Here is a 25,986-nt window from a genome sequence, read left to right as displayed (position 1 = left end):
CTCATAGAACACATTCTCAGGATACAGTTCTCTAAAATGCCACAGGGCAATGTCAATATCTTTCCATGGAAATCTGGCTTGGCCAGTGAGAAAAAAGAGGCCAGAGGGAAGAAAGGCTAAACCAGTGGAGATGGCAGGTACTGATGTCTGAATCTTTGAATGGGACTTCTCTATTTACCACCCCTCTCACTTCCTTCTATGGTCTGGATCTTTAATCACCACAGCAGTCAGCCATGTAGGGTCAAGCTAATCGTGTTGACATCATCCTACTACTTCCCTTTTCAAATTCCAGTGAAGCTATGCGTTTCCTGTCCTATTTGACACCCTAGAGAATGAACACTGGTTGGTTAGTATCTAAATTTAGGCTGGCAGCGACAAATCGAGTTTTCAGAGATAAACAAAACCAGGTGACACTTCCAAGCCTCTCAAAGAAAAGGGGGAAAAGAACCTCTCTGAGATAAATAAACAGGAGAGCTTTTCAAGTTTCACAGTAGAGAGAGGCTTGTTGGCAGGTTCAGAAAATAGGCTGACTGGATTCTATGGTTAAAGCTAGGAGGACGGCTTTGGGGGCGTCTCCAAACATTCTTGACTACTAGCAAAACCCAGGGAGCCGGTGTCCTGACACCCCCCCCCCTTCCTCAGCAGCTCTGCAGACAGCTGCAGCTCCTCTTTGTCAAGTCCCAAGGCACGAGAACACCCTTAAAGTAGGGTGAAAACTGGGCACAGCCTCCCCTCCCCTGAGGCGCACGTCTCGCTCGTCGCCACGCCCCCTCCCCTACTGTGACCCCCGAACCCTGCCGTAGGCGACCTGTTGGCAGCCGAGGTCACGTGACGCGGCCAGCCGAGCATTCCCGGCAGGCAGCCTCCTGTTGCGCCCGCCCGGCGGGTTCCATCACGTAAAGCGCGGGCGCCGCCCCGCTCTTCCCTTGCTGAGCGAGGGGAGGGCGGGCATCGAAGAGGAAAGGGAAGGGAAAAGGGGTGGGAGAAGGGAGGAGGGACGGCGCCAGCGTCACGTGACCCGGGGGCAGCCCGGAAAGCTCCGAGGAGGAGCCTGGCGCCGCCATTTTCCTGCAGCTTCCTGTCCCTCTTGCCCTGCCCGGCTCCAGCTGACCAGGGAAGGGGTGGGCTGAGCTGAGGCGGGGGCAAGGGAGTGCCCGACGTCGTGTCATACCCCGTGGGGGGGACACGAGCCAGTTCTACCTGGGCTGGGTGGCAGCACGAGGCCCTGAGCCCCGCCCCAGGCCGGCAGGCGGGCGAGAGCCGGTGGGGGTAGGGGGTGCGGTGGGGGGTGGGGACCCTCGGGCGCCTGGGGCTCCTGGTCCCCGCCGGCTGCTGAGCGGGTGGGTGGCGGAGGAGACGCAGCAATGTCTGGCCAGAGCCTGACGGACCGAATCACCGCTGCCCAGCACAGTGTCACCGGCTCCGCGGTATCCAAGACAGTATGCAAGGCCACGACCCACGAGATCATGGGCCCCAAGAAAAAGCACCTGGACTGTGAGTGAAGCCCGCTCGGCCCCGTCCTCGCCCGCGCAGCCCGCGTCCTTTTCTCCGTTTCCAGCTGCCTGTTCCCTCCCTGCGTGTTGTCTGGCACGGCGGGTCCTGTGCTCCTCGGGCTGTTCTTTTTTGCTTTCATCACACCTGCCTTCACTGCCTCCGTTTCTCAGTCCCCTGTCTAAAAATCTGTGGCAAGCCAGCCACTCTTCTCCCGAATCCTAGGGGACCCTTGCCTCCCCAGCCGATGCACCACCGTACTCCATCAAACCCGGCCAACCTGCCCCCTCGCCCCCGCCTAGCTCCTCACCCCCTGCCTCTCTAGCCTGTCTACTGCAGCCTCTGTTCTTCCTTCCATCCTTCTTGCCCCGTGCCTTTCGTTGCCCTCGCCTGAGCGTCTCCTGGACCCATCGCCCCATTGTTTCTCCATCAGCCCTCTTCGGGTTTCGGTGGACGCCGAATTCTGTGGAGCCAGGTCCTTCTTACTCCGCAGGCTTTCAAGTGGATCCCACTTCTTTTGCTCTGCTAGGCTTCTCCCTATCCGTATCGGTTTTCTCTTCCATCTTTCCTCCTCCTTTTGGGGCTACCTTTCTTTGCTTTTGTAGTTTCAGTTATTTCAACTCATTTTCTTTTTACTATCATACTCATTCACCCGACTTTTGTCTGTATTATCTTCTTCGTGGGGAGTAAAAAAGTAAACGGATTCAGGTTGGTGTAAGGAAAGCTTTCTGAAAGTTTGATGTTTTTAATTTGCTCTTGGTGGAATTTAATCATTGTATTGCCCACGCCTCTGATCGGAGTGAGTTGTGAATGTCAGATCCCCTCTCGCCTTTTTAAAAATTTAAGTACGGATGTGGAAAAAAAGACTGCTGATACTGGTACTGTACCAGTTCCTGGAATGTTAACCTTGACAGTTTGAACTTAGAAGCTTGTATGTGAGACCTGTAGTGTTGGGATTCAAAATGCATTAATAAACTTACCTATACATAATATAGATCTGTTAAAAAACATTACTAAGATGATTGATGCTTTAGTTTGGATATGTATCAATTTATGCTGATTATCTTTTGGGGAACTAACTTTTCTTATTGGACATAGTGTTACTCCATTGGCTTAGATACAATTAATAGAACTCCTCCCAATTTTTTTCAAACCTGGAAGCCACCCCTTTTTTTTTTAAGCTCCTTTACCTCAGGGTGCAAAGCTCAGTGGTTCACTCAAACCTTGAGTCAGTAGAGCTTTGACCTGAAACTTTTCAGGGAGAAGTAGGGAGATAGGCACAGTTCTAAGTTCCCTTTTTAACCGACCACTGGACACATTAGCCCAACTGACTTTCATCATACAAGAAAGTTATTTGGCTTTACTGTGAAGCAAGAGTGAGCGTGTTCTGAAAGGGAATTCACTGTCAGGAGTCCTGTTTTGATTTCTCACTGGACTTTGTAAGGTTTGCACTTACAAACAGTGTACAAAATAAATGCTTGCAAGATATTTACTCATGAAATGTTGTTAGAATAAATTATTGCTACAGACAAACCCCTTATTCATTGTGATTTCCTTTGCTGTGGAATAGTTTTATAAAAACCATTACTGTTTGGTTCTCTATGATAGTCAAACAAGCTGCCTTTTAACGTTGTCTTTGCCTGTTTAGAGTATGGTGAATATATTTAAATAGTGACACTCTTACGAACAGAAAATTCTTTAAAATGCATCGTGAAGCTATAAATGATTTTTAAATTATCTAGTATTTAGAGTAGACGTTTTAACTGTTGACATCCCTTCAAAAGACTACTTGGTTTGCCCTACTAAATTTTAGTTTGCCAGGACACTGTCTTTCTTTTTTGTTTATTTTGATATGGAAGGGGAAGAAAAATTACTTGTGTCTTTGTGAACTATTTTCCTCTTCTCCACTCACAGTGATGAATTATAACAATTGATACAGCTTTTAAAAGTTTTTATAAAGGTTGTATGTTCAAATGTAGCAGTGAGTCTTTTGACAGATTCCTACAAAGGGTAGAAAATAGGTTGGTTAAAGTTAGAAGGGTAGTATTTGGTTGTGGCTTTATAAATGTTAATGGCTTTTTCTCTTATAATAGCTGTTACTGCAGATGCTAACTGGGATTAGATTTTGAGGATATTCTCACATTTGTAGGTCTTTTTCTTTATCACTGCTGTATATATTACAAAAACTCGTATTTTTAGAGCTTGGATGTACTGGTAATGTTTGATTTTTGAAACCTGTATAAATAAGATGCCTCCATTTCTTTTCAGTGATATTTTAAAATACAGTTTCCTTTGTTGTTTAAAATTTCCTTGAAACTAGTTCTCACTAAAGAAAGAAATTTAAAATCTCACCAGTGAGTGACCCACACACCTTAGCATGCTTTGAGAAAATTGTAAAGACTTCCACGGATAGTTTCTGGTGTTGACATCTTTACCTTTAAGCTTTAATTACAGAAGTATGTCATTTCAAGTAATTTTTTTATTTAAAATTTTTTTTTCTCTTTGAAGTATTTTGCTTAACAGTGAAAGCTTAGTTCTCTTTATCCAAATGAAAAAACAAAATTTCAATTTAAAAATATGTGTTTAGCAAAAAACGTTCTTACAATTACTGTTTTCCCTGTAGTCTCTTAGACTGCAGAGGTAGTTTCTATGCACTTCCTTAACAAGGTCTTTCCATATTAGGAAGTGAATTATGGCTTAATTTATGCATTATATATGTTGAAGAAAGGTCCTTTTTGTTTGCTTGTTACAGTTAGTGGATAAAGCATTAACACGTATCCCTATTGAAAAGAGTTGTTAAACTTGAAACAGTATAAAAATAAACATGATTTCTGTTTAATTTCAGGCCTCTAATAGCCATCCATAATTAAGGTACAAAAATAGCACTTATATGTGAAGGACTTCAATTTTTCAGGCATGGTATCCTTCCTACAGGTAATAAAATATATTGATGCTCAAGTCCCTTATTTAAAATGCATAGTATTTGCCTTAACTTACTTCCTCCTGTATATTTTAAATCAACTCTAGATTGCTTATACCTAATAAAATATAAATGCTATCTAAATAATTGTATTTAGGGAATAATCACAAGAGAAATTTCATACATGTACATTATAGACACAGTTATTCCTAAATATTTTGATCTGAGGTTGGTTGAATTCAAAGATGTGGAACTCAGAAACAGGGCCAACTGTAATATGTATTGTAAAAGAGAAATTCTAAAGAGAACTCGTTCACCCATTTTTGTGTCTATCCTATTATTTGTAATTAGCAAATGCATTCTAAAACATCTTTGTAATTACACTTCATTGGTGGGCTTATTTAAGAAATGTTTAATGTTAAACATAGCATCTATGCTTTTTATTTTTACTATGTATTTTATATCTGGATAAATTTCAGGTGTCTTTGAATTTAGTGGCAGGTGAGAAATACTTCACAGTGACTTAGCTACTTCCTATCATATGATTTGTGAAGCATTTGTATGAAACATTTGATGTCTTATATTCACTAATTAAATCATTTGAATCATCAGAATTGCTTTAAATAAAATTTATTTTGATCTTGATCATCACTTAGAATATTTAATGTGAAAGTTCACCATAATATATAGAAAGTTGTCTGTTTATTTTCTTCAGTTACAAAAAGCTGAATTTCACCATTTCTCAAAATGAAAGTATTAAGAAAAATAAATTTAAAGGATTTTTGCCAAGAGGTTAGAGCTCTACTAAGAAGTAGCATTAAGAGTTTTAAAGGCTTAGTATTTGCTATTCCTGTTCTTTTGGTGGCTAAAGTGGCATTTCCGTTACTTTGTGTTCTGTCTCAGTATGTTCCCAGTTGAACTGCTTTATAGGTTTCTCTAGAGAATCAAAATTTGGATTTGACCTTTTGGAATTTTGTATGTTCGTTGTGTATATTGTTCTTTTCATGGAGAATTATTCTGGGCAGTTTGATTTGACTAATGATCAGTCATTTAAAAGGGAGGTGCTGCCGCCCCCGCCCCCCGCCCCCCCCCCCCCAGTACCGGCAGTAGAACTGAGGAGTGCTCTGCCACTCCAGCATGCTCCCCCCACCCTCACAATAAATTTTTTTGAAATAGTGTCTTGTTAAGTTCCCCAGGCTGGACTTGAAGTTGTGGTCTTCTTATCTCTGTTAAAAGAGTCTTGATGAAGCTAACCTTTGTAGTTTTAAAAATTATATTCAGAGTGGTGATTTGCAAGATTATCAAAAATATTAAGGGTTTATCAAGTTATATTAGTATGTAGATAGTAGTGGGCATTTTCTTTGTACTTATGCCTAGTTTTTTTTTCTTTCTTTCTTTTCAGTGCTAGGGATTGAACCCAGGGTCTCTGGCTTGCTTGACAAATGCTATTAAAGTGAGCTATAACTCCAGCTTATATTTTAAGCAAATGCGTATTTATGCTTATTTTGCACTGGATACCTTACAGAGCCCACTTTACATTTGTTAATTACTTTATTCCATTTAACAGCATTTGAGAAGCTCTGTTATCCCCTTTTTACATAATACTTTTTTATTCCAGAAAATGAATAATTTAAAAATTTTATTTGTTTTATTTTATTTTTACTTTTTTTTTTGAGACTAGGTAGTCCAGACTAGTCTTCAACTCACCATATAGCCCAGGCTGGCCTCAAACTCATGGCAGTCCTCCTCCCTCTGCCTGCTGAGTGTAGGGTTATATGTGGGTACCACCATGCCCAGCAAGAAAGTGACTGTTTTTTAGAGCAGAATTAGGTTCACAGCAAAATTGAGCTTCTGAGAAGGTATAGAGATTTCCTGTATATTCTGTGCTCACACATTCATAGTCTCCCCTATTGTCAGCATCCCTCACTAAAGTTTTTTTTATAATTGATGAATTTATATTGATATATTACCATTCCAAAGTCCATAGTTTTAGATTAGGATTCAGTCTTGGTGTTTGTACATTCTATGGATTTGGACAAAGGTATGGCAGACTGTTGTAACAATACTATTTCTCCTGTTCACCTCTCTTCCTGCAAACTCTTACTGTTGCTGTAGTTTTTCCTTTGTCAGAATACCATATATAGTTGGAATCATACAGTATGTACACGTTTCAGACTGGGTTCTTTCACTTGGTATTACTGTGTATGTTTTGAGATTCCTCCATGTCTTTTTATGGCTAAGAGCTCATTTCTTTTTTAGCACTAAATAATATTTCATTGTTGGGACATACCACAGTTTATTCTTTCACTTATTAAAGGGCATATTTGTTACTCCCAAGTTTTGGCAGTTAGGAATTAAGCTGCTGTTGGTGTTTGTGTGTTAAAAGAGTATGTTCATTTTTTTGCAAGAAACTGTTAGTGTCTTCCAGAGTTGCTGCAATATTTTGCATTCCTACCGGTAATGTACGAGATATCCTGTTATTTACATTTGATACAGTGGTGGCCAACCTGGGGCATGCATGCCGCAGCTGGCTGTTATATTGAAAGCTCTAAAAGGTTCACCCATCACTGGTCTAGAGCATCTTTTCATTAGCTTATCTCTTTGGTGAGATTTCTGTTAAGATATTTGGCCCTTTCTAATCAAGTTGTTTTCTTACTGTTGAGTTTTAAGAGTTCTTTGTATATTTTGGATAGCAGTCTATTACCAGATAGTACCTTTTGCAATTATTTTCTCTCAATCTATGACTTGTGTTTTTATTTATTTTTTGACAATGTCTTTTAAAGCAGAAATTTTTAATTTCATTGAAGTTCATAGATCATGCTTTCAACATTGTATCTAAAAAGTCATTACCAGGGTCATCTAGATTTTCTCCTATGTTACCTTCTAGGAGCTTTATTGTTTTGTATTTTACATTAAGTTCTGTGATGCATTTTTAGTTAATTTTTATGAAAGGTACATGTCTAGATTCCTTTAAAAAAAGAAACATGTAGATGTCCAGTTGTTCCTGTAATAAAAATAGAGGACCAGATTTGGTCCACTGTATTGCCTTTATGGCATTGGTGGGGGTCAAGGTGTTCCCTTGGTTGATTGAACTTGTGGAATCAAGTGATCCATCCCCCTGTCTCAACTTTGCAACTTTCTGAGTAGCTGGGAATACAGATGTTTGCCATCATTCCTGCTGGCAGTGGTACTTTTTAAAAAATAGTACATAATAGTTATACAGAAAAATAGATTTTCTTTTGGTATATACATACGTACGTATATATGACATACTTTATTTTTATTCCCATTATTCCCTTGTTCCTTCCTCCTTCCTCCCCTGACTCCCTTTGTCTCCTCTAAGTCTCTCTTCTACTTTACTGTCATCTTTTTTTTTAAGGTTCCACATATGGGAAAAAAAACATGCAATATCTGAGATAGTGGTTTTTAAAATGTGGTCCAGTCTCCTGGAAGTCTCCAAGACCCTTTAAACAAGTTTGTGAGGTCAAAACTATATTCTGTTTGCATTTTCCGTTTTAATTCTTTCACCATTGTACAGTGGAGTTTCCCAGAGGCTGTATGCATGTAATATTGCAACAGATTGAGTATTAGTAAATAGTGAGAATTCAGCTACTGTCTGTTAAGCCAAGTATTAGTTTTGTGAAAATGTAAAATAATGCCACTCTTCTAAAATTTTGCTTTGGAAAATACAGTTCTTTTTCATGTAACATGTTAATATAAAATGGATTTTACTATTTTAAAATGAATTTTTTGTTTGTTTTGAGACAGGGTCTCACAATGTAATTCAGGCTAGTCTTGAACTCGCAATGTAGCACACAGGCTGTCCTTGAATTCTCAGCAATCCTCCTGGCTCAGCCTACGGAGTGCTGGAATTACAGAAGCATGCCACCGTGTCTGGGTTAAAATGAATTTTTTAAAAAATGAATTTTAAATTTTAAACTTCTAATAGTAAATATTGATAAGAAAAAAATTCCCATAAAAGCTCTTTGGCCTCCTCAGTGTTTAAGAGTGTAAAGATTCTGAGACTAGGGCTGGGGATTTACCTCAGTGGTGCCACATCTGCCTAGCAAGCGCAAGGTCCTGAATTTGATCTCCTGTACTGAGGTGAGGCGGGGGGGTGGAGATTCTGAGACTAAAAAGTACACCTCTAGAAAAGAATATATTTTAGAGGAAAAAGAAAGGTATTCTGAAGAACTTAAAGAAATTTTTTGAACTCTCAAAGTACAGTAATTTTGGATTGGATTTGGTAGCTAATAGTGACCTATCCATTGAAGACTCTGAGCAAGAGATGTGGCATAATCTTTTTATTGCGTAATACTGTTAAGTAGATTAGAAAATTTTGCAGAGTTAACTTGGAAAGGTGACTGCTAGGGGTAAACAGAGTCTAATAATGATGTCTAAATCTTTTGCTCAAGAATCTTAATAAAGCCCATTATTAAATTGGAACTCTTGATCTGTTTGTCTTTTTTCTCCTTCTCTTCCTTCCAAAGCTCTCCCTTGTTCTGAAAACCAGGCAGATTAGGTACCAATTATGTCAAAATAAGGTTTTGACAGATAGCTATTAGTCTTTGTACACACCATTCTTAGGAAACAAAATGTCTTCGTCTCTGTCAAGAGATCCTTTTTTTTTTCTTCCCCAGTGTTGGGAGTTCTAACCTAGGGCTTTTTACATGTTAGGCAAACATTTTACAGTCATCTTCCTTTTAAACCTTCTTTAACCTTGCTGTCATTAACACTCACATTTAAAGTAACCTCTTAGAGAAAAACATCACTGGTTCTGTCAATCCAATATCCCCACCATTTATAGTTTATAATTTTGTTAATATCATACTCATGGTTTATGTGTGTTTTCTTTGTAGATTAGGAACTGGGTTTTTTTTCCTGTTCTGTTATATATCTCCCAAAAGTACCTAGTTGGCAACTCTTTGAGTACTCAGTAAACACTGAATGATGATAGATAATCTGCCTTTATTTATTTATTTATTTATTTTTGGTTTGCTTTTTGTTTTTTTGAGACAGTCTTGCTGTGTAGTTCAGGCTGGACTTGAATTCACAGCAGTCCTCCTGCCTTAGCCTCCTGAGTGCTGGGATTACAGGTGTGTACCACTATGCCTCGTTTATAATCTCCTTTTATAGCTCAGACTGTTCTGTGAGCAATTTATGGACATAGTGTAAAGATCGATTCTAGCAGATACTTAAGAATATCCTTTACAGCAATTATCTTAGCTGTTGTGAATCATAATTACCTGGTTTCAAATTTGTATGTAAATGAATTAGTAACATTGGTAAAACATTATAACAGATTGCTATGTGTTTCATAGAACTCATGAGGCTTTCAGAGATTTAGTGGGAGGTGTTTTCCAAAATACTGTTAGAGCAAAAGTTTTGAGTATGGCTGTGCAATTTGAGCACTATATTAAAACCCACATTTTTGAGAGCATGTTCTTAAAAGTAGAAATGTAATTTTAAGAATTAAGCAGGGCACCAGAAATAGATGTGAAATGTTAATCAGAGCTGCTTCCTTGCACCACTCTAAGGAGATACCAGTCACACTGGCCTCTTATGAAGGATGCCTTATGTAACTATGGTGGCAGGTTTGTGAGCGTGTGTGTGTGTGTGTGTGTGTGTGTGTGTGTGTGTGTGTGTGTGTGTTTGTTTTACTGGGGATTGAACCCAAGGCCTTCATACTCACTGAATTGCTAAAAAGCCCAGGCTGGGTTCAAACTTGTGATCCACTTTCCTGAGCCTCCCATAGTGCTGAGATTACAGGCATGCACCACCGCACATGGTTATGGCAGGTTCATGTTATAAGGAGGCATAAAGTACACTTGATGAATAATGTCAAAATGTAAAAAAAAAAAGATAGGACCTACGTAGAAGGACACCTTAATGAAATATGAGACCTATAAGTGGTAGTAATGATGGTGGTAAGATCACTAAATCTGAACTATAGGTTGATACTAGACACTGATGGGAACTATTAAAAGTTTTCTCTAAATACTTGAAATTCCAGGAATGTGCTAGATATTTATGGCTTTATATTATCGTTTGAAAGGTACCTAGGACCCAAATTTTATTCAAGGGTTACTTCTTTCATGCAGTGGTTGAGGAAGCTAGGCATGGTTTGTAAGCTGGTAACCTTACTGAAGATTGAAAGTGTCCTCTGCAGGTGACTTCACAGTATGTAGTCAGTCATTGTATTTTATTTCATGTTTTGCTGATTATAGGTCTCTTGACTGTAAGCTCTGAGAACAAGGGGTGTTTGTGTGTGTGCATGTGTGCATGTGTTTATGTGTGCAATTAAGAAATACAAATATACCATATTCTAAATACAGCTAACATGAAATATTAATGTAGGTATATACAAAAAATAGATGGTGGTGTCTAACCTAGGGAGAATTGGCAAGCCCTTTTGATGTACTACAGTTGTTTGCAGAAATTTGTTTCATACTTTGTATTGAATATTTTGAAATATTAGTGTTTAAAGCTAATACGCAAAGCGCTAAATGATTTTTCTTTTATAAATGTGAGATATTCACATAATACAGTTCAGTGATATCTAATATTTTCATAATGCTACATGTAACCATCACCACTACCTACCTACTTTTAGAACATTTTTCTGTCTTCTAAAAGAGAAATCTTGTGTCTGTCAACAATCATTCCCAATTTCCTCCTTCCTCTTATCCCCCGGCCACTGATCTACTTTCTGTCTATGGATTTTCCTATTTTGAACATTTCATATAAATAGAATCACTTAATATATGGCCTTTTGTGTCTGGCTTTTTACTTTGCATAAAATTTCAAGGTTCATCCTTGTAGCATGTAACAGTATTTCATTCCTTTTTGTAGTTGAATAACATTTCCTTGCATAGATGTGTCACATTTTGTTTATATATTCATCAGTTGGTGGACATGAGGCTTATTTACCCTTTTTGGCTATTAAGAATAATACTGTTGTGCATATTTATATACGAGTTTGTGAACATGTTCAGTTCCTTTATGTATATAACCAGGAATAATATTGCTAGATCATATGGTAATTATGTTTAACTTTTTTTGTTGCTGCGGTTATGTGGGGATGGAACCCAGGGCCTCGTGCATGTAGGCAAGTACTCTATTATTGTGCTACTCTGCCAGCCTTGTGTTTAACTTTTCAAAGAACTATTAGACTTTTCCACAATAGCTACGCTATTTTAACATTCTTGTCAGCAGTGTATGAAGGCTTCAATTTCTCTATATCTTTATCAGTACTTGTTATTTTCACTTTTTTGTTTTGCTTTTTGTTTTTTAAATAGTCACCATGGCTGTGAATGGTATTTCACTGTGATTTTGGTTTGAATTTGCCCAATGATTAATGATGTTAGCCTCTATGTTCTTATTGAGCAGTTATATATCTTCTTTAGAATTATGTCTATTCATATCCTTACACTTGTTTTTAATATATTATGGATACTAGAAGAGTACTGAACTTCACACATTTTGAATACTAGATCCTTTTAGGGGGAGGTTACTGGGGAGCAAACTCGGGACCTTACACTTGTGAGGCAGGCGCAGTCCCACTGAGCTAAATCCCCAGCCCAATACTAGATTCTTAATATGATTTGCTTTCTTTTGTCTTTGTACTTTATCGATAATGTCCTTTGATGCACAAAATATTTAATTTTGATGAGGTCTATTTTATTTTCCTTTAGTTTTTGCTTTGATATCGAGCAAATTTATACTTATTTCAAAAGCAGGTTTATACCTATTTCTAAGAATTATATAGCTTTAGCTGTTACATTTAGGTTTGATCAATTTTGATTTATATATATACTGTGAGGAGGTGGCATAGTCACTGTTCTATTGCTTTCACAGAATTCTACAGACTGAGTAAATTCATAAAGGAAATACTGTTATTTCTCACAGTTGTGGAGGCTGTAAAGTTTGTTATTAATGTGCGGGGCACACATGGTGAGAGACCAATGGTGAGCACTTCCTTTTTTAACTAGCCTGCTCCTATAGCGGTATTAATCTTTTCATGAAGGTGGAGTCCTTATGGCCTAATCATTTCTTAAGGGCCTCTCTCTTAATACAATTACAATATCAATTAAATATCTACATGAGTTTTGAAAGGGATATTCAGACCACAGTAAGAAGCTAGGTTATTTTACGAGAAGCTAAGGATATTTAAATACTTTTTCCTTCTTTAGAAGTTGACTTAAAGTCCATCTTTACTACCTCTGTGTAATGTGGAAATAGAAAATTGTGGGAGGAGAAAAAATTTCTTTGATACACAGTCTTCAGTCTTAGGTATAGTTTATTGAAAACTGAGTGGAATTATTTGGGTCAGATATTCTCTCAGCTAGATCAACCACCTAACCCAACCCATTGTCCATTTTTTAGTTCTTCAATGTATGTAGTCTTTTAAATGTATAGAGATAACACATAGTTGCATAAGTAATAATAAGCAGTGTTTTTGTTCACCCAAAAAAGTATCATTGTATGTTTCACAGTGTTTTGTACTTCCTCATAATGATACTTTTCACATATTGGAATTCTTTATAGCTTCTGTGATTGTAATTGTTTAGATACAGGGCTGCTGTGTCTTCTTTTACTATGCTAAATACCGCATATAAATGCAATAATGAATCAAATTGAATGATTTGAAAGAATTAAAGAGGTATGTATTTCTTATGGAGGCTTTTTTTGTGTGTTATCAAATGGTGCTTTTAAGATTTCTTTTTTTTTACATAAAATAAAAGGAAGATTGCCATAGGAGTAATAACTAGTGCTATGAGAGTGATTTGTTTAAACTTTTTTGTTTTCATGATCAAGTAAATTTTTATTCTGTATTGGTTGAAAATGTAAAGAATGGTGAAAGTTGGGGGATAAACTTAGAGTTAGGGCAATTTGACACTAAAATAATTATTCCAAGGCCTGCCTATTGTTGATATGTTTAATTTCAAACATAGTTTAATGTTTGTAAAATCTTGGGCTTTTATTTTATCATCATTAGTTTGGTTATGTGTGATAGTTAAAAAATTGATTCTAAACAATTCTTGGTTTTAGACTTTTTGTTATCTGCAGTAGTCCACATATTATAGCAGGATGCTAGAAGGCCTTGATTGCTAAGTGTTTATGTGTTTTGATGTAGAATGATGGGAAAGCATTTACATTGCAAGTAAAAATAGCTAACAAAGTTTATGCCTTTAATAAACTGTATTGAATGATGGGGAGTATCTTCCTACTACCTTTGTCAGTTGCACCTTTTTCCTTCTTGTCTCCTTGCAGTTCTTAGCCCTACTAAGACTCACCAGGTTCATCATTTTGTGACTGTTTTTCTTGGAGAAGGTCTGAAGTGGAAAACTGAGAATCTTTTTTTTTCATGGTATTTTTGTCAGATTTTCTAGGCAACTTTGTTAAAAATCTTTTGCTTTATGTATGAGTAAAAGTATATAGCAAAAGTTCTGAAATTGAATTCTGGCTAATGTTGAGCAAGACTTATGCAAATCCTGATCAGAAGCAGTAGGCGAGGTGCTAAGGGAAAGTGATCAAGGTAAAAGAAAAAAGAATATAAAGATGATACTTGATCCTTACCTTAAAAGGAGCATGAGTACAAAATAATAATGCAACATATGTAACCAAATAAGTGAAATATATGTAGAATAATGTATAGCACTTATAAAAAGTACAAAGGTTATTATCTTCAGAGAAGGTAATGAATTTTAAGGGTAGATAGTGTTATGGACCATTAATCCTTACATGTCAGTTTCACTGGATTAAGAAACGCCTAGCAGATTAATAAAGCAAGCTCTTGGGTATTTCTGAGTGGGTCATGGAGGCATGGCCTTGGTTACTATATATGGTCCCTCTCCCATTCCTCTGGTACAGCTCTGCTTCCTGGCTACCACCAAGAAGTAAACAGCTTTGCTGTGTAGCACACTTCTACCATGATGTTCTAGCCTTGGTGCTAACTGACTGTGGATGGATTCTCTCATAATGTGTGCTAAATAAAACCTTTTCTCCTTAAAGTTGTGATGTCTGATATTGTGTCTCAGGGACAGGAAAGCTGATTATACAGAGAATGATTTGCAGATGGATAAAGGGATTCCTTCTCAATTAGCATATGCCATAATATGGAGGCAAGAAAGAGCTTTATAGGGTGTTTGGAGAAAATGTTAAATAGTTCTGTGTTATGGAATATGACTGCTAATGAAAGTGAGGGAGATGAGGCTGAATAGATAGGGAGTCCAAAAAGGTCTTGTTAGCGGCAGGAATTATCTTGATAGTCTTTGGTGACTTCACCTCTTCCCCAAATCTTCATTTTAGAGTCCTCCCTTTCTCCTTTATTAGGTGCTTTCCTGGGTTTGGATGCCAGCACCATGAAACTATGGGGATACCTTTTTCTTTTTCCAGATAGTTTGTGATAGTGTTGTTGAGAGGGATAGGAAGGAAGAAACACAGGTTCTTGTCAGGTGTTCAGGGATCCAGATGTGCTTTAGCACCTGAAATTAGACCTCTGAATATTGCTATGCTTACTTGTTTGTGTTTAAATAAATAACAAGCATATTGTGATCTCAGTTTTGATAATTGTCTGGAAATTAGGCTTTCTGTGAGTTCCAAATCTTTAAATGAACACAACAAACTTACCATCAGGTGTTGTTCAGTATGAATAAAAAAAGTTTGATAAACTAAATTGAGTAAACATTTTGTTGCTGATTTATATAATTTAACTATTGAGATCTGTTTGTCTGTAAATGATGCCTTAAAGCTGGATCTCTTCAACATAAGACTCTTGATAGTCCGGTGGAATTAATGCATTCACTAGCAATTACATACTGAATGTCTACTGTATGTCCAGGTTCCTGTGTTGAGATTTTTGGGAAATCTAAAAGTGAAATTGCTTATCATACCTTCAGTCTAGTAGGGAAGATGACATACACATATAACTGTATTACCAGGATATGTGAGATAAGTACTGATCAAATGACCTTAAAAATCAGAGGAGAGTGATACTGGAAAGAGCAGGGTGAGAACTGGACTTAAAGTAATGAGGTATTTCATTTGGAGAAAAAAGCATGTGCAAACGAGTGGGCAGGAAGGCTGGAATTATGTTTGGGGAACAAATGAGTCTGTAAGCAGGGTTCTTTGAACTATGAGAACAGTTTGAATATAATGGGAAATATAGTTGAAGCCATTGTCTGAGGCCAGATTGTGGAGCTAGTATGAATTTTAATATAGCCTTTAATATAACTTATTGCCTGGTAGCATTTGGTCCCTATACTTAAAGTTGGGCCATAGTTAGAGCTGGTTAGTTAGATCTGATTTTTTAAAATTACGCTGAACAGTATCTTTGTTTTCTTCTGCTGCCAGTGAAAATAGTGAAAGCAAGGAGTTCTGCTGGTCTTGAAGCTGAGAATGAGATTTTGCTGCTTCAAGCTTTTTTATATTAACTTCTTATAGACTAAATATATAGTGGCAGTTACTGAGATTTGGGGAATTGCTGGACTTTTAAATTGCAGAGGAATGGTGAAAAAAGTCTTCAAAACAAAATATATCTAACTGTGGCCTGAAGGTAGAGATTTTATAGAAATTTTCAGTGTTACATAGTTAGATAAAATCATTTTAGGATAAAACATAACGGGGAGAATAGTTAAGATTTAAAGAATTTTTACTATGTCTTGGGCAGTTGACACACATTAACAATACTACTTACAAAAGCCTATTAGCTTTAATTTATAGATACTTAAAACTTAGACACTGCTAGTAAGAGGAAATAGAATACATTTCCATTTATTTACTTTATTTTGTGGTGCTGGTATTGAACCCAGAGCCTTGTGCATTGGTAGATAAGCACACTTATCACTGAGCTACATCCTCAGACCTAATTTACCTTTTTTTTTTTTTTTTTTTAAAGAATACATGTAACATTTAGATGACAGTGAAGAATCTTGTCTGCAAGGCAGCCAGTCCAAAGGAGCTTCCTAGCTTACAGAAAACTTTTAGAGAACAGGATATAGTTAGGAGAAAGCCTTTCTTTATGAAATGTAACTTCTGTTAATATGTAAGAACACATTTGGAAGTGGCAACTTCCTATACTTCTTGAATAAACTGTTAATAATGCTTCAAGAGGAACAAGCCCTGAACTGGAATGCAGGATGGCTGGTTCTAGCTCCACATAACCTTAAGAAAATCCAGCACTCACTTCAGTTGCTTATTTTCCAAATTGCCTCCTTCCTCTGCTATTCTGTGGATGCTATATTTGTTCTCTTTTAGCTCTTTTCTTCTTGGCTTTGGCAGCTAAGATCAGGGATAATTTTTCTGAGTTTTTTTTTTGTTTTTGTTTTTGGTACTGGGGATCAAACTTTGCACTTGCAAGGCAGGCATAAGCACCACTGAGCTAAATCCCCAGCCTCTGTAAGCTTTTGCTTCATTCTCCATCATTGTTCTATTCCACTTACTAACATACAATCATTTGAAAACAGTTTAACTTGCATATCTTACTGCCGTTAGAAAGGGGAGATGGCACTGTTTCATGTAATTTTTGTTTTAGTAGGAAGTGGCTAATAAAATGTGAATTTTTTCATTATAATTACCTTTTTTTTTTTTTTTTTTTTTTGAGACAGCATCTTGCTATGTAGTTCAGGCTGGCCTTGAACTCATAATTGTGTTGCCTGGGCTGGCCTCAGACTTGCTGCGATCTTCTTGCCTCAGCCTCCTGAGTACTGGCATTACAGGTGTGTGCCACCATGCCTGGCTCTACCTTTATCAGAAACACCTGAATAGAATGAAATATGAAAATACTTCTTGATAAAATATTTCCTACCAGTCTTTTCAACCATGTCTCATAAATTCGCTTAAAAAAAAAATCTTTCACTTTAATCACTAGGTTGACCAAAAGATATTTAACCTTCTTTCAGGTTTCTTTATTCTATATGGCTAGGTTGGATGCCCTTGTTTGAATAGGACTCTTTCCCCCATTCTTTGCTTCTTTTCTGTTTTGGGGGATACAAGGTCTTGCTATGCAGTTCAAGCTGGCATTGAACTCACCATGTAGCCTAGGCTGGCCTCAAACTCTCAGCGATCCTCTTCCCTTGGCCTCCTGAGTGCTGGGATTACAGGCGTATGCCACCGTGCTTGGCTTTCCAGCTCTTACTTGTTTTTTGTTTTTTGTTGGTTTTTTTTGGTACCGGGGATTGAACTTGGGACCCTGCCCTTGTGAGGCAGGTGGCGGCACCACTAAGCTAAATCCCTGGCACCTCTAGCTCTTACTTGAACAAATGGACCATTTTTGACAACCCTTGGGTAGCACTTGTAATCGCATTTCTTTCTCATTCGTCTGAAGAAGTATTTTCTTTTTTCCCCCCTTTTTACTGTCATAGCAGCTGATACATATTTATCTTTCTTGAGAACAGGGAGTCTTTTATTCATTTTGGTATCCTCCTCCCCCAACTCAATACTACCTAGTGCCTAAACATAAAATATTTAATAAATCTTTGGTAAAGATAATGGCCTTTATATACCAGACTAGTAAGCTATTTAGTCAGCAGCTTTTTGTTGTTTCGTTTTAAAATGTTGACAGCTTTTTGTTGTTTTATTTTTAAATGTAAGATTGTTCTTGGCTGCAGTTAGTCTTTATATTGAAAATAATTGAGTATAATCTTGATCTTTAACTAATTGGTTCATTTAATCAGTGCAGATCATTCATACCAGAGTTATGAATTGATAACCTGAAAAAGGGTGGTAGTAGTGGTCTCTTTACTGTCACAGACTCAGTGATCTACAATGGTTAAGTAGTTGTCCTTCATTTGTTGGCTGTTTGTCATAGTGGGGAATCAGTTGAAGAAACATCATTAATCCATCACCGTATACTCTACCAGAGAAACATCATCTTAAAAGTATTTGGTTAAACAATGAAGTTAGTTTGTTGCCTCAAACCTTATTTTTTCCCTTATTTTTTATTTCATAGTATTACAGGAGTAGAAGCATTGTTGTTAAATATCCTTGATTTAGTTTGCTTATTAGAAGGACTTTTTTTTTTTGAAGTACATCTATTCTGTGTTGTATGCATTGTGAACTGAAGAATTGGATACATCTACTTATTAATACATAATAAGACAAGGCTGTGTTATTTTATCTGCCTTTAATTGCTTGCACATATTTGGACTGCAGCCCTTTGTAGACCTATGACAACCTTTAACAGAAGAGCCAAAAAAAAAAAAGTTTACTTTTACTAACAGTATCCATAGAGCTAGCTTTTAGTTGGCTTGTCAAAATTAGCTTTCTCTTTGGCCATTTTGTTTGTTTGTTTGTTTGTTTGTTTCCTTAGGTGACTTCAAATTTAAAAAGCAACTTAGTGGTATAGTTAGAAATAATGTTCAATTGTATTCAATTTGTGGTTATTTTTAGAAGGCTTGTTTTAATAGTTGTTGGTACTTTTTTTAGCTTCTAAGTTCATCATCAGGTTGCATCTTTGGAAAGGGAAGGGAAGGGAAGAAATTTAGAAAGGTAGCATTTCTCTTAGGTGAGTAAAGAAAACGGATTTCATCAGTTGCACTTTAATTTTCTCATCGTGGGTATTTATAGTGTTGATTTGTAAGGTCAGTGTGAACGTTCATTGTTAAATTTTGTGTATCCAACAGCAAATAAGTTAAAAGATAATTACATTTGTTTTTTTGGTAGGGAACTAGAGGAAAATTTTGATTTTTTTTTTTTTTTTTTTTTTTTTTTTTTTTTCCCCTTCCAGTGTTAGGAATTGAAGCCAGGGCCTATAAGCTGAGCTGAATCTGCAGTCTTTTTTATTTGGAGATGGGTCTCACTAAGTTGCAAAATTGCCCAGGCAAGGCTGGAATTTGCAGTCCTTCTGCCTTAGCTTCCCAGAGTACTGGGTTGACAGGCTTAATTTCTGGTTGTTCCTTACATGTCACTTCGATTTGTTTTCAGAATTGGAAGGTATATCCACATTGTCCTTATTTCCATTTATATATTTCCTTGTAGAAGTAAAACTAGCTGTTTAATGACCGAAAAGGTTTAGGCAGCAGTATTTCCTTGTATATTTTTCTTTTCTAGACATTAGCTTTTGTAACTTTTTGCCAAACTATGTAATTGTCTGCTAGTTATCAGGTTTGGAATTTGTGGTGGATATTAATTGAGTACAAGGTTTTAGGCTTTGTATAGTCCCTCATTTATTTTTGTCCTTCATGTTTTTGCAAAATACTGTTCGGGTTGTTGACCTGTAGTGGACCAAGACATTATCTTCAGGTAGTTTCTGTGGCCCATCCTAGGAAACATTACACAGTACACCTGAATGGCAATGAAGGTTAGGTTCTGATTTAAAAATTAGTTAGGGAGTTTCAACTGGTAGCTAAGTAAGATAGCTGCTTATAGATCAGCCCAGGAGGCTAAGATACTACTTGACTGATTGGGTAAAGGTGCTGTGCAAGGAGAGGACCAGTTTTTTTCTGTCAGCAGATTGGAAACCTTTTAAGAGAAAAGGTTAAGCCTCTTTCTATCCTTGAGCTTGATTTTCTTCAGAAGGAGTTATATTTTCTTAACCTAGTGACCAAGAATTCATTGTATTTTGAACCTTCTTTTGCTCTTGCCAAGAATTGGGAATGTTTATATCTCTGGGACAGAAGATGACTGGAAAACTGCTCTGTATTTTTGTCTCATGTAAAAATCACATAAAGCTTGTTTACCTAATAATCTGGTGAGTTACTTGGTTTGTTCTGTGACAATTCTGGCTTCTTTAAACTTGTTTCTACATTAAGGACTTTAGTTTCTAAGTTATTTGGAGGTGGAGAATATCCAGAACGTTTTAAATAAAACTTTTTATCCTTGTGAACTTGAATAGTATGTTGCCTTCCTTATATTTTGTCAACTTTTAGTTCTTTGTAAACAGGATGAAGATGATGATGTCAATGTGCAAGATAAACTAAGCCAAAGGAGGTGGTTACTGAAGGCAATTAGAGGCCCTAGGAATTAGATTTGTGAAAAGTAAACAGAATGTGTGGAGAAGATGACAAGACTCATACCACTTGGAAAAGAGAGTAGAGAGAGTGAATATGAATATTAATGTGTATGTATTCCTTTAATGGAAAGATTACTGTTTGAAGAGTCTATTTCCAGCACAACCACTAGTTCATGCTACTTTTATTAGGCATGGATTTAAATCTCTACAATGGATTTAACAGTATCCCTTCTTGTCTCAAGGCTATTGTGATAATCAGAAGACTAAAGATATGAAAGAACTTTGTAATATATAGAGAGATATATACATAAATATATTGCTACTCTTAAGATCAAGTGCAAGTATGAAAAATGGTAACAATTTCAACTGATAAAGAAAATGGACTTTAGAGGTTTTGCAGAAATCATTGAGTTTGATATGATAGGAAAACTGATGCAGGAATGGTCTTTCAAAACAAGGGAAAATTTATAAATAAAATAGGATGCTGAGTGAAAAATAACAATATTCTATGTAACAGTGCTTTAAAGCTTATAAAGTACTATCTATTACTCAAACAAGGAGTGTTGTGAAAATCCGACATTTAAGTGAGAAATTGAAACTCGATGGCTAATTAACATGCTTGAAATGTGAATACTAAATCTGGAATTGAATTCTAGATTTTTTTTGCTCATTTTGATGTGTCACTAATTTTGTTATAGTATAAGCCTACTACATGGAAATAGGGCCATGCATGGAAGTGATGAGAGGCTAGAGGACAACATCAGTGTTGTAAAATTATCACTGTCATTGCTGTTGAAACAGATTAGAAATGAATAACACATAGGACAGATTATCAGTGAGTCAAAAGATTTCTTATAGGGAGAAATGAACTTCCAGGAATATCTCTTACAACTAAAAACAGGTACCCTTTCTCTCATCTGCCAGTCACATCCATTCTAAAAGATGTCTGATAACAGCAGTAAGAAAAAGCTAATGTTCTCAAGTTTTTCTCAAGTTTTGAGAGGGATTAACTTGAAATGTAATATTCACAGAAGTAGCATTTTAATTGTGTAGATTTATTTGTGGATCTTTTGACATTATGGCAGAAAGGGAAGTTGGTGAAAGATTGGTATGTTAGCATGATGGTAGAGGTTAAATTTTCCTTGCCCCTTGACTAGACCACTGAAAATTTATATTATTCTTTTATACCAAGCCAAGAAAAAACATTCTTTCAGAAATTCAGGGGATTCTTCAGGTCTCTTTCTAACAATAGAATTTGGTTTTTGAAAGTTAGTATGTGATATTATCCATCTAAATATAGATAGGTACTTGCATGGAAGAGTCAACTTTTATTTTTAAGGTCTTTTACTATTGTCATTACTGCACTTGTTATTATGGGTGGTATATAGAAGCAGAACTAAATAAAAACGCAATGAATATTATGTATAAACATATACGAAGTCTCCTAAATATTTTGAGGAGCAGAGGTCAGTTTCTCAAATGCCTTTCATTGAGAGATACTTAAAGCTTATATTTAGGAAAAGTAAGTTCAGAATTACTGTACTAGTAACAGTGTACAAGCCTGGCATGGTGGCTCATGCCTATAATCCCAGTACTTGGGACGCTGACATAGGACCCTGAGTTTGAGGTTGGCCTGGGCTACTTACTTAGCAATTTTAAAGTTCAAGGCTAGCCTGGACTACATAGTAAGTCCTTGTCTTAAAACTGAAACAAAAACAGTATACTGTGATTATTTCTAACTTGTAATAGAAGGGGTAAAGGTAAAATACTGTTTCTTTATAAATATTTTTTAAAATCCCAAGTCCTTACATTTTGCTGTAATATATTATTAGGTTGATGGCTTTCGAATAGAATGAATCAAATAGTAGCGCTTTATTTTCAGTTTGGGAGTTTAAATAGGATGTACTGAATTCTCTGTGTTTATTTATATTCTGAAATAGTTCTTTTCCAGACAAACATACATTATTTTTTCTTATGGTGACCGAAGCTTGCAATTTTAGATTCAGATGGATATATTTCCTTTTTAATTCATATTATTGAAGTATAATTACATAGAACTAAGTTTAAAAAAGTAACATCTTCACTCTATCACATAAGAGATTTTTATCTCAGAAGATATTTCATGATGACTCTTAAGAAAGGTATTTGTCGGGTGGGGATGTAGCTCAGTGATGTTGCACCTGCCTGGCAAGCACAATGTCCTGAGTTCGATCCTGGTACAAAAAAATAGTATTTGTCAGGAGAGTAAATTATCAGTTTTTATGCTGAAAAATAGTTGAATACGGGTCAGATAAAATCTTAAAGAAACAGCTATGTAGTTATGAAAATATGCTAGAATGAAGTTTTTGTATTATTTGATTATTCCCACTTGTAGACTAATGATAGTGATTATTTCTGGCAGAAGGGAAAATACTTTGGCTTTATTTTATAGTTATTTTAGTAATATATTAAAATTGCCCATACTTTGCATTTAAATAGCATTATTAAAAAAAAATCTTGTCAATAGGTTATTATTATTGCTTACTATTTTCACTACAGCTGTCATGACTATTTCCAGCAGTTTACAGCTCATGAGCACAGGGCCAGGTCTTATGTCCTATGCTGATGCCACCAGAATTGTCATGAATGATGTTTTAATACACTTTTTGAGTGATAATGATCCCTGAGGACTGCACCACAAACCAACAGCCTTTATATTGTAACTTTGTGTCTTACTTGTTTCACTTGTGGTTGGGGATACATTTTGGCTTTTTTGTCTAAATAGTCATGATTCGGCTTCACTTATGGTTGGTTATGTAATCACCTGCTATATGTTGACCTGTGCAATAAAATAGAATTGTGTACATATAGTTGATTTTGGATATCTGCATTTCCCAAGCTCAATTACAATGAGTATAAATGTTCAGTATAAGGTTGTGCAAACCTGTAAGGGAATAATGAGTAGCAGACAGGATATGTGAAATGGGATGTAGGGGCTTACTATGCATAAGCCAGTCTTGTGGAGCTAACCCTGGTGCTATATAGATGAAGTACTGTGGTGGGAGGGTTGTGCAGTCATGAGAAGAAGGCTAGGTAGGAGCTTACATTGGAAGAAAGGGTAAGCACTCAGACTTGTTTTCCTTCATGTTGAATTACAGTGGACTCTTGAGTTACAACTGGCCTGAGATACAAACAACTTGGATTACAACCGGAATTTTAGTTTAACTTAATGACCACAATCTTGAGTTATGAACTAAAAAAGATTTTTCTTAAATGGCTTTCACTTACTACATGAACTTGATGCCCGCTTGCCACAGATATAACAGCCAATCTAGTGTAGTTAGTGACTGGTGTTAATTTTAACTCGCTTAAGGCAAACAGATTGTTTTAATGTGAATTGTGTAATGAACAATTTAGATTTCCACTGTCTTGACTTAACTGTCTGCATGAAACCACAGGCTTTGCAAAATCAGTCAGAGAAGATGCCCCTTAATGTGACAGGTTTGGCAAGGATAAAGCAGACATGTGAGGTATAGAATGAGTGAGGTGCACTACACTTTCCTGCTATGTGGAAAGTGATATCTTGGAGGTCAGTTCCATAGGCCTCCAGGCCACTGATGACATACTGCTACTGTTGCCATAATTTTTTTTTTTTGGTACCAGATATCGGACTAGGGATCTTGTACTTGGCAGGCAGGTGCAGTGCCACTGAATGTTGCCATAATTCTTAAAAGCCTCTTTATCTGGGACTCCTTCTCTGATTATCATGTATAAATATCAACCTCTCTCAAACACATACCTCCCACCTCTCATAAGTGCTAAGGAACCCTTCCTGCTATCTGGCATATATTTCTCTATTTAGTGATTGGCTTCTCCACGTAGTATATAAACTCCACTAAAGCAGGAGCTTTGTCCATGGTTGTATGTTCCTAACTATGAGACATACTATGCTATGCAGTGAATATTTTTAGAATAAATGGGATTTGTTTGTTCTTACTGAGGTTTGGAAAGCTTCAGGAAGATGGAATATAAAGATTCTCATTGTTCTGATTGCGTTGAGGACATGAAACAGAATTTGTGTTATCTGAGTGATCGAGACTGACAGAAGCTAACTATAATCCATTATTCCCCCTACTAGGCAGAATTTAAATTGTTAAGAGAAGCCAGGGGAGGTGGCATATCCCTATAATCCCAACACTTATGATGCCAAAGCAGGAGGATCTCTGCAAGTTCGAGGCCAGCATGGGCTATATAGTGAGTTCAAGGGCAGTGAGAAACCTTGTCTGAAAAGATAAAAGAAAAAAAGAAAAGCAAACAAATAAATAGTTAAGCGAAGACATGAAAATTCTTTGGGTCATAGGCTTTAAGTCATGGGCTTGGTTGTTGGAGAGTAATGTTACCCTGGCTATAGGGAGCAATTTTTGCCTGTTACTCCCTTTTCCCAATTGGATTTTACAAGTGGCTTTTTTGTTTCACCTGTGAATCCACAAAAATTTATACCATCATTACACACATTACGGAGAATTTATTTTAATAAAGTAGAAAATGAGTCCTGTTGATTGAAACAGAAATAGAACTGTCTGGTTACAGTTGAGACCTTGTCCTTTTTTTCTTTTTTTGGTACCAGGCACCACTGAGCTAAATCCCCGGCTGTCCATATTTTTTTTTTTTTTTTTTTTTTTTTTGGTGCCTGTGACCCAACTCGAGTCCTTGCACTTGTGAACCAGGCGGCAGATCCACTGAGCTAAATCCCCGGCCCCTTATTTTTTAATTGTGAGATATTTTTGGACATAGTTGTGTGAAAATCTAGTATCTTCAACTCTCTAGAAGACCTTAGTGATTTTTCTCAGAAGAAATTGGTACATCATTTACATAGAGGTTTTCTTTGAAGTTAAGAGACTAGATGATTTTCCTGGTGCAAAAAGAGGACCAGAGATGAAGGTTAAATATTGCTCATTGATGGGGAGGTAGGTAAGAGGACAAAGTAGATTAGAATAGAAGCATGTTTGCGCTTTAGGAAGGCTGGGGAAGAACTAGAAGATAGAACTCATAGAATAATGTATATACACCAGGAATGGTAGTATATTAATATTAATTAATATTACTATTAATTCCTTAGCTACATGTAAACTTTTTGTCAGACCACTTATAACATAAGGTAACATTTATTGTCCAGATTGGGTTACTTTTAAGGGTTAGGGACAATAGGTGTGAACTTCATCTTGACCAACTAATAACATTCTCTCTTCAGACTTAGTCCCAATTCCTTTGACATCCCTTACAGAGTCTTTCAAACGTTGGTTCCTTTTTAAAGGATTACAGTATTTTGATTTCACCTACTCCCCTTTGGACTGCTCTTTACACCTGTTGTGGAGGTAAGTACATTATTCACTTTTTTTTTTTTTTTTTTGCCTAGGAAGTCAGGTTTTGTATGTTTCTGATTCAATACCAGATTGTTTTTTAGTGTCCTGGTAATATCTCCTTAGTAAAGCTATTGAACTATAGTAAATTCTTAGTATATAAAACAAAATTTTTTCTACATACAGAATTTGCTCTTGAATTTTTTTAATACTTAGTATGTTTTCTTTACTATAGGTGAGATTGTATTTCTGAAACTTCAGATCTTCAAAGAAGAGGACTCCAT

General features: G+C 36.7%; 1 protein-coding gene across 26 annotated transcripts in view; it reads left to right on the top strand.

The window, feature by feature from the left end:
- Nucleotides 1-25,986, top strand: part of Picalm (phosphatidylinositol binding clathrin assembly protein) — a 186,906-nt gene that overhangs the window by 87,089 nt on the left and 73,831 nt on the right. For 14 of the 26 annotated variants that reach the window (XM_004868236.4, XM_087212104.1, XM_013066858.3 and 11 more), the window contains exon 1: nucleotides 1,092-1,494. The exons of 2 other annotated variants lie outside the window; for them this stretch is intronic. In XM_004868236.4, coding sequence (XP_004868293.1) covers nucleotides 1,365-1,494 — 130 coding nt within the window. In that variant the 5' untranslated portion in view covers nucleotides 1,092-1,364. Of the gene's footprint in view, nucleotides 1-1,027; nucleotides 1,495-4,336; nucleotides 4,426-25,986 lie in introns of those variants that run through there. 10 more of the 26 variants (XM_087212105.1, XM_004868233.4, XM_004868232.4 and 7 more) reach the window with 8 other exon arrangements.

Source organism: Heterocephalus glaber, unplaced genomic scaffold (assembly GCF_053883595.1).
Source record: "Heterocephalus glaber isolate CG9 unplaced genomic scaffold, H.glaber_assembly_v1.0 deba00001429, whole genome shotgun sequence".
Classification (NCBI taxonomy): domain Eukaryota; kingdom Metazoa; phylum Chordata; class Mammalia; order Rodentia; family Bathyergidae; genus Heterocephalus; species Heterocephalus glaber.
The sequence above is the reverse complement of the archived record's forward strand: the minus strand, read 5'-3'. Positions and strand labels throughout refer to the sequence as shown.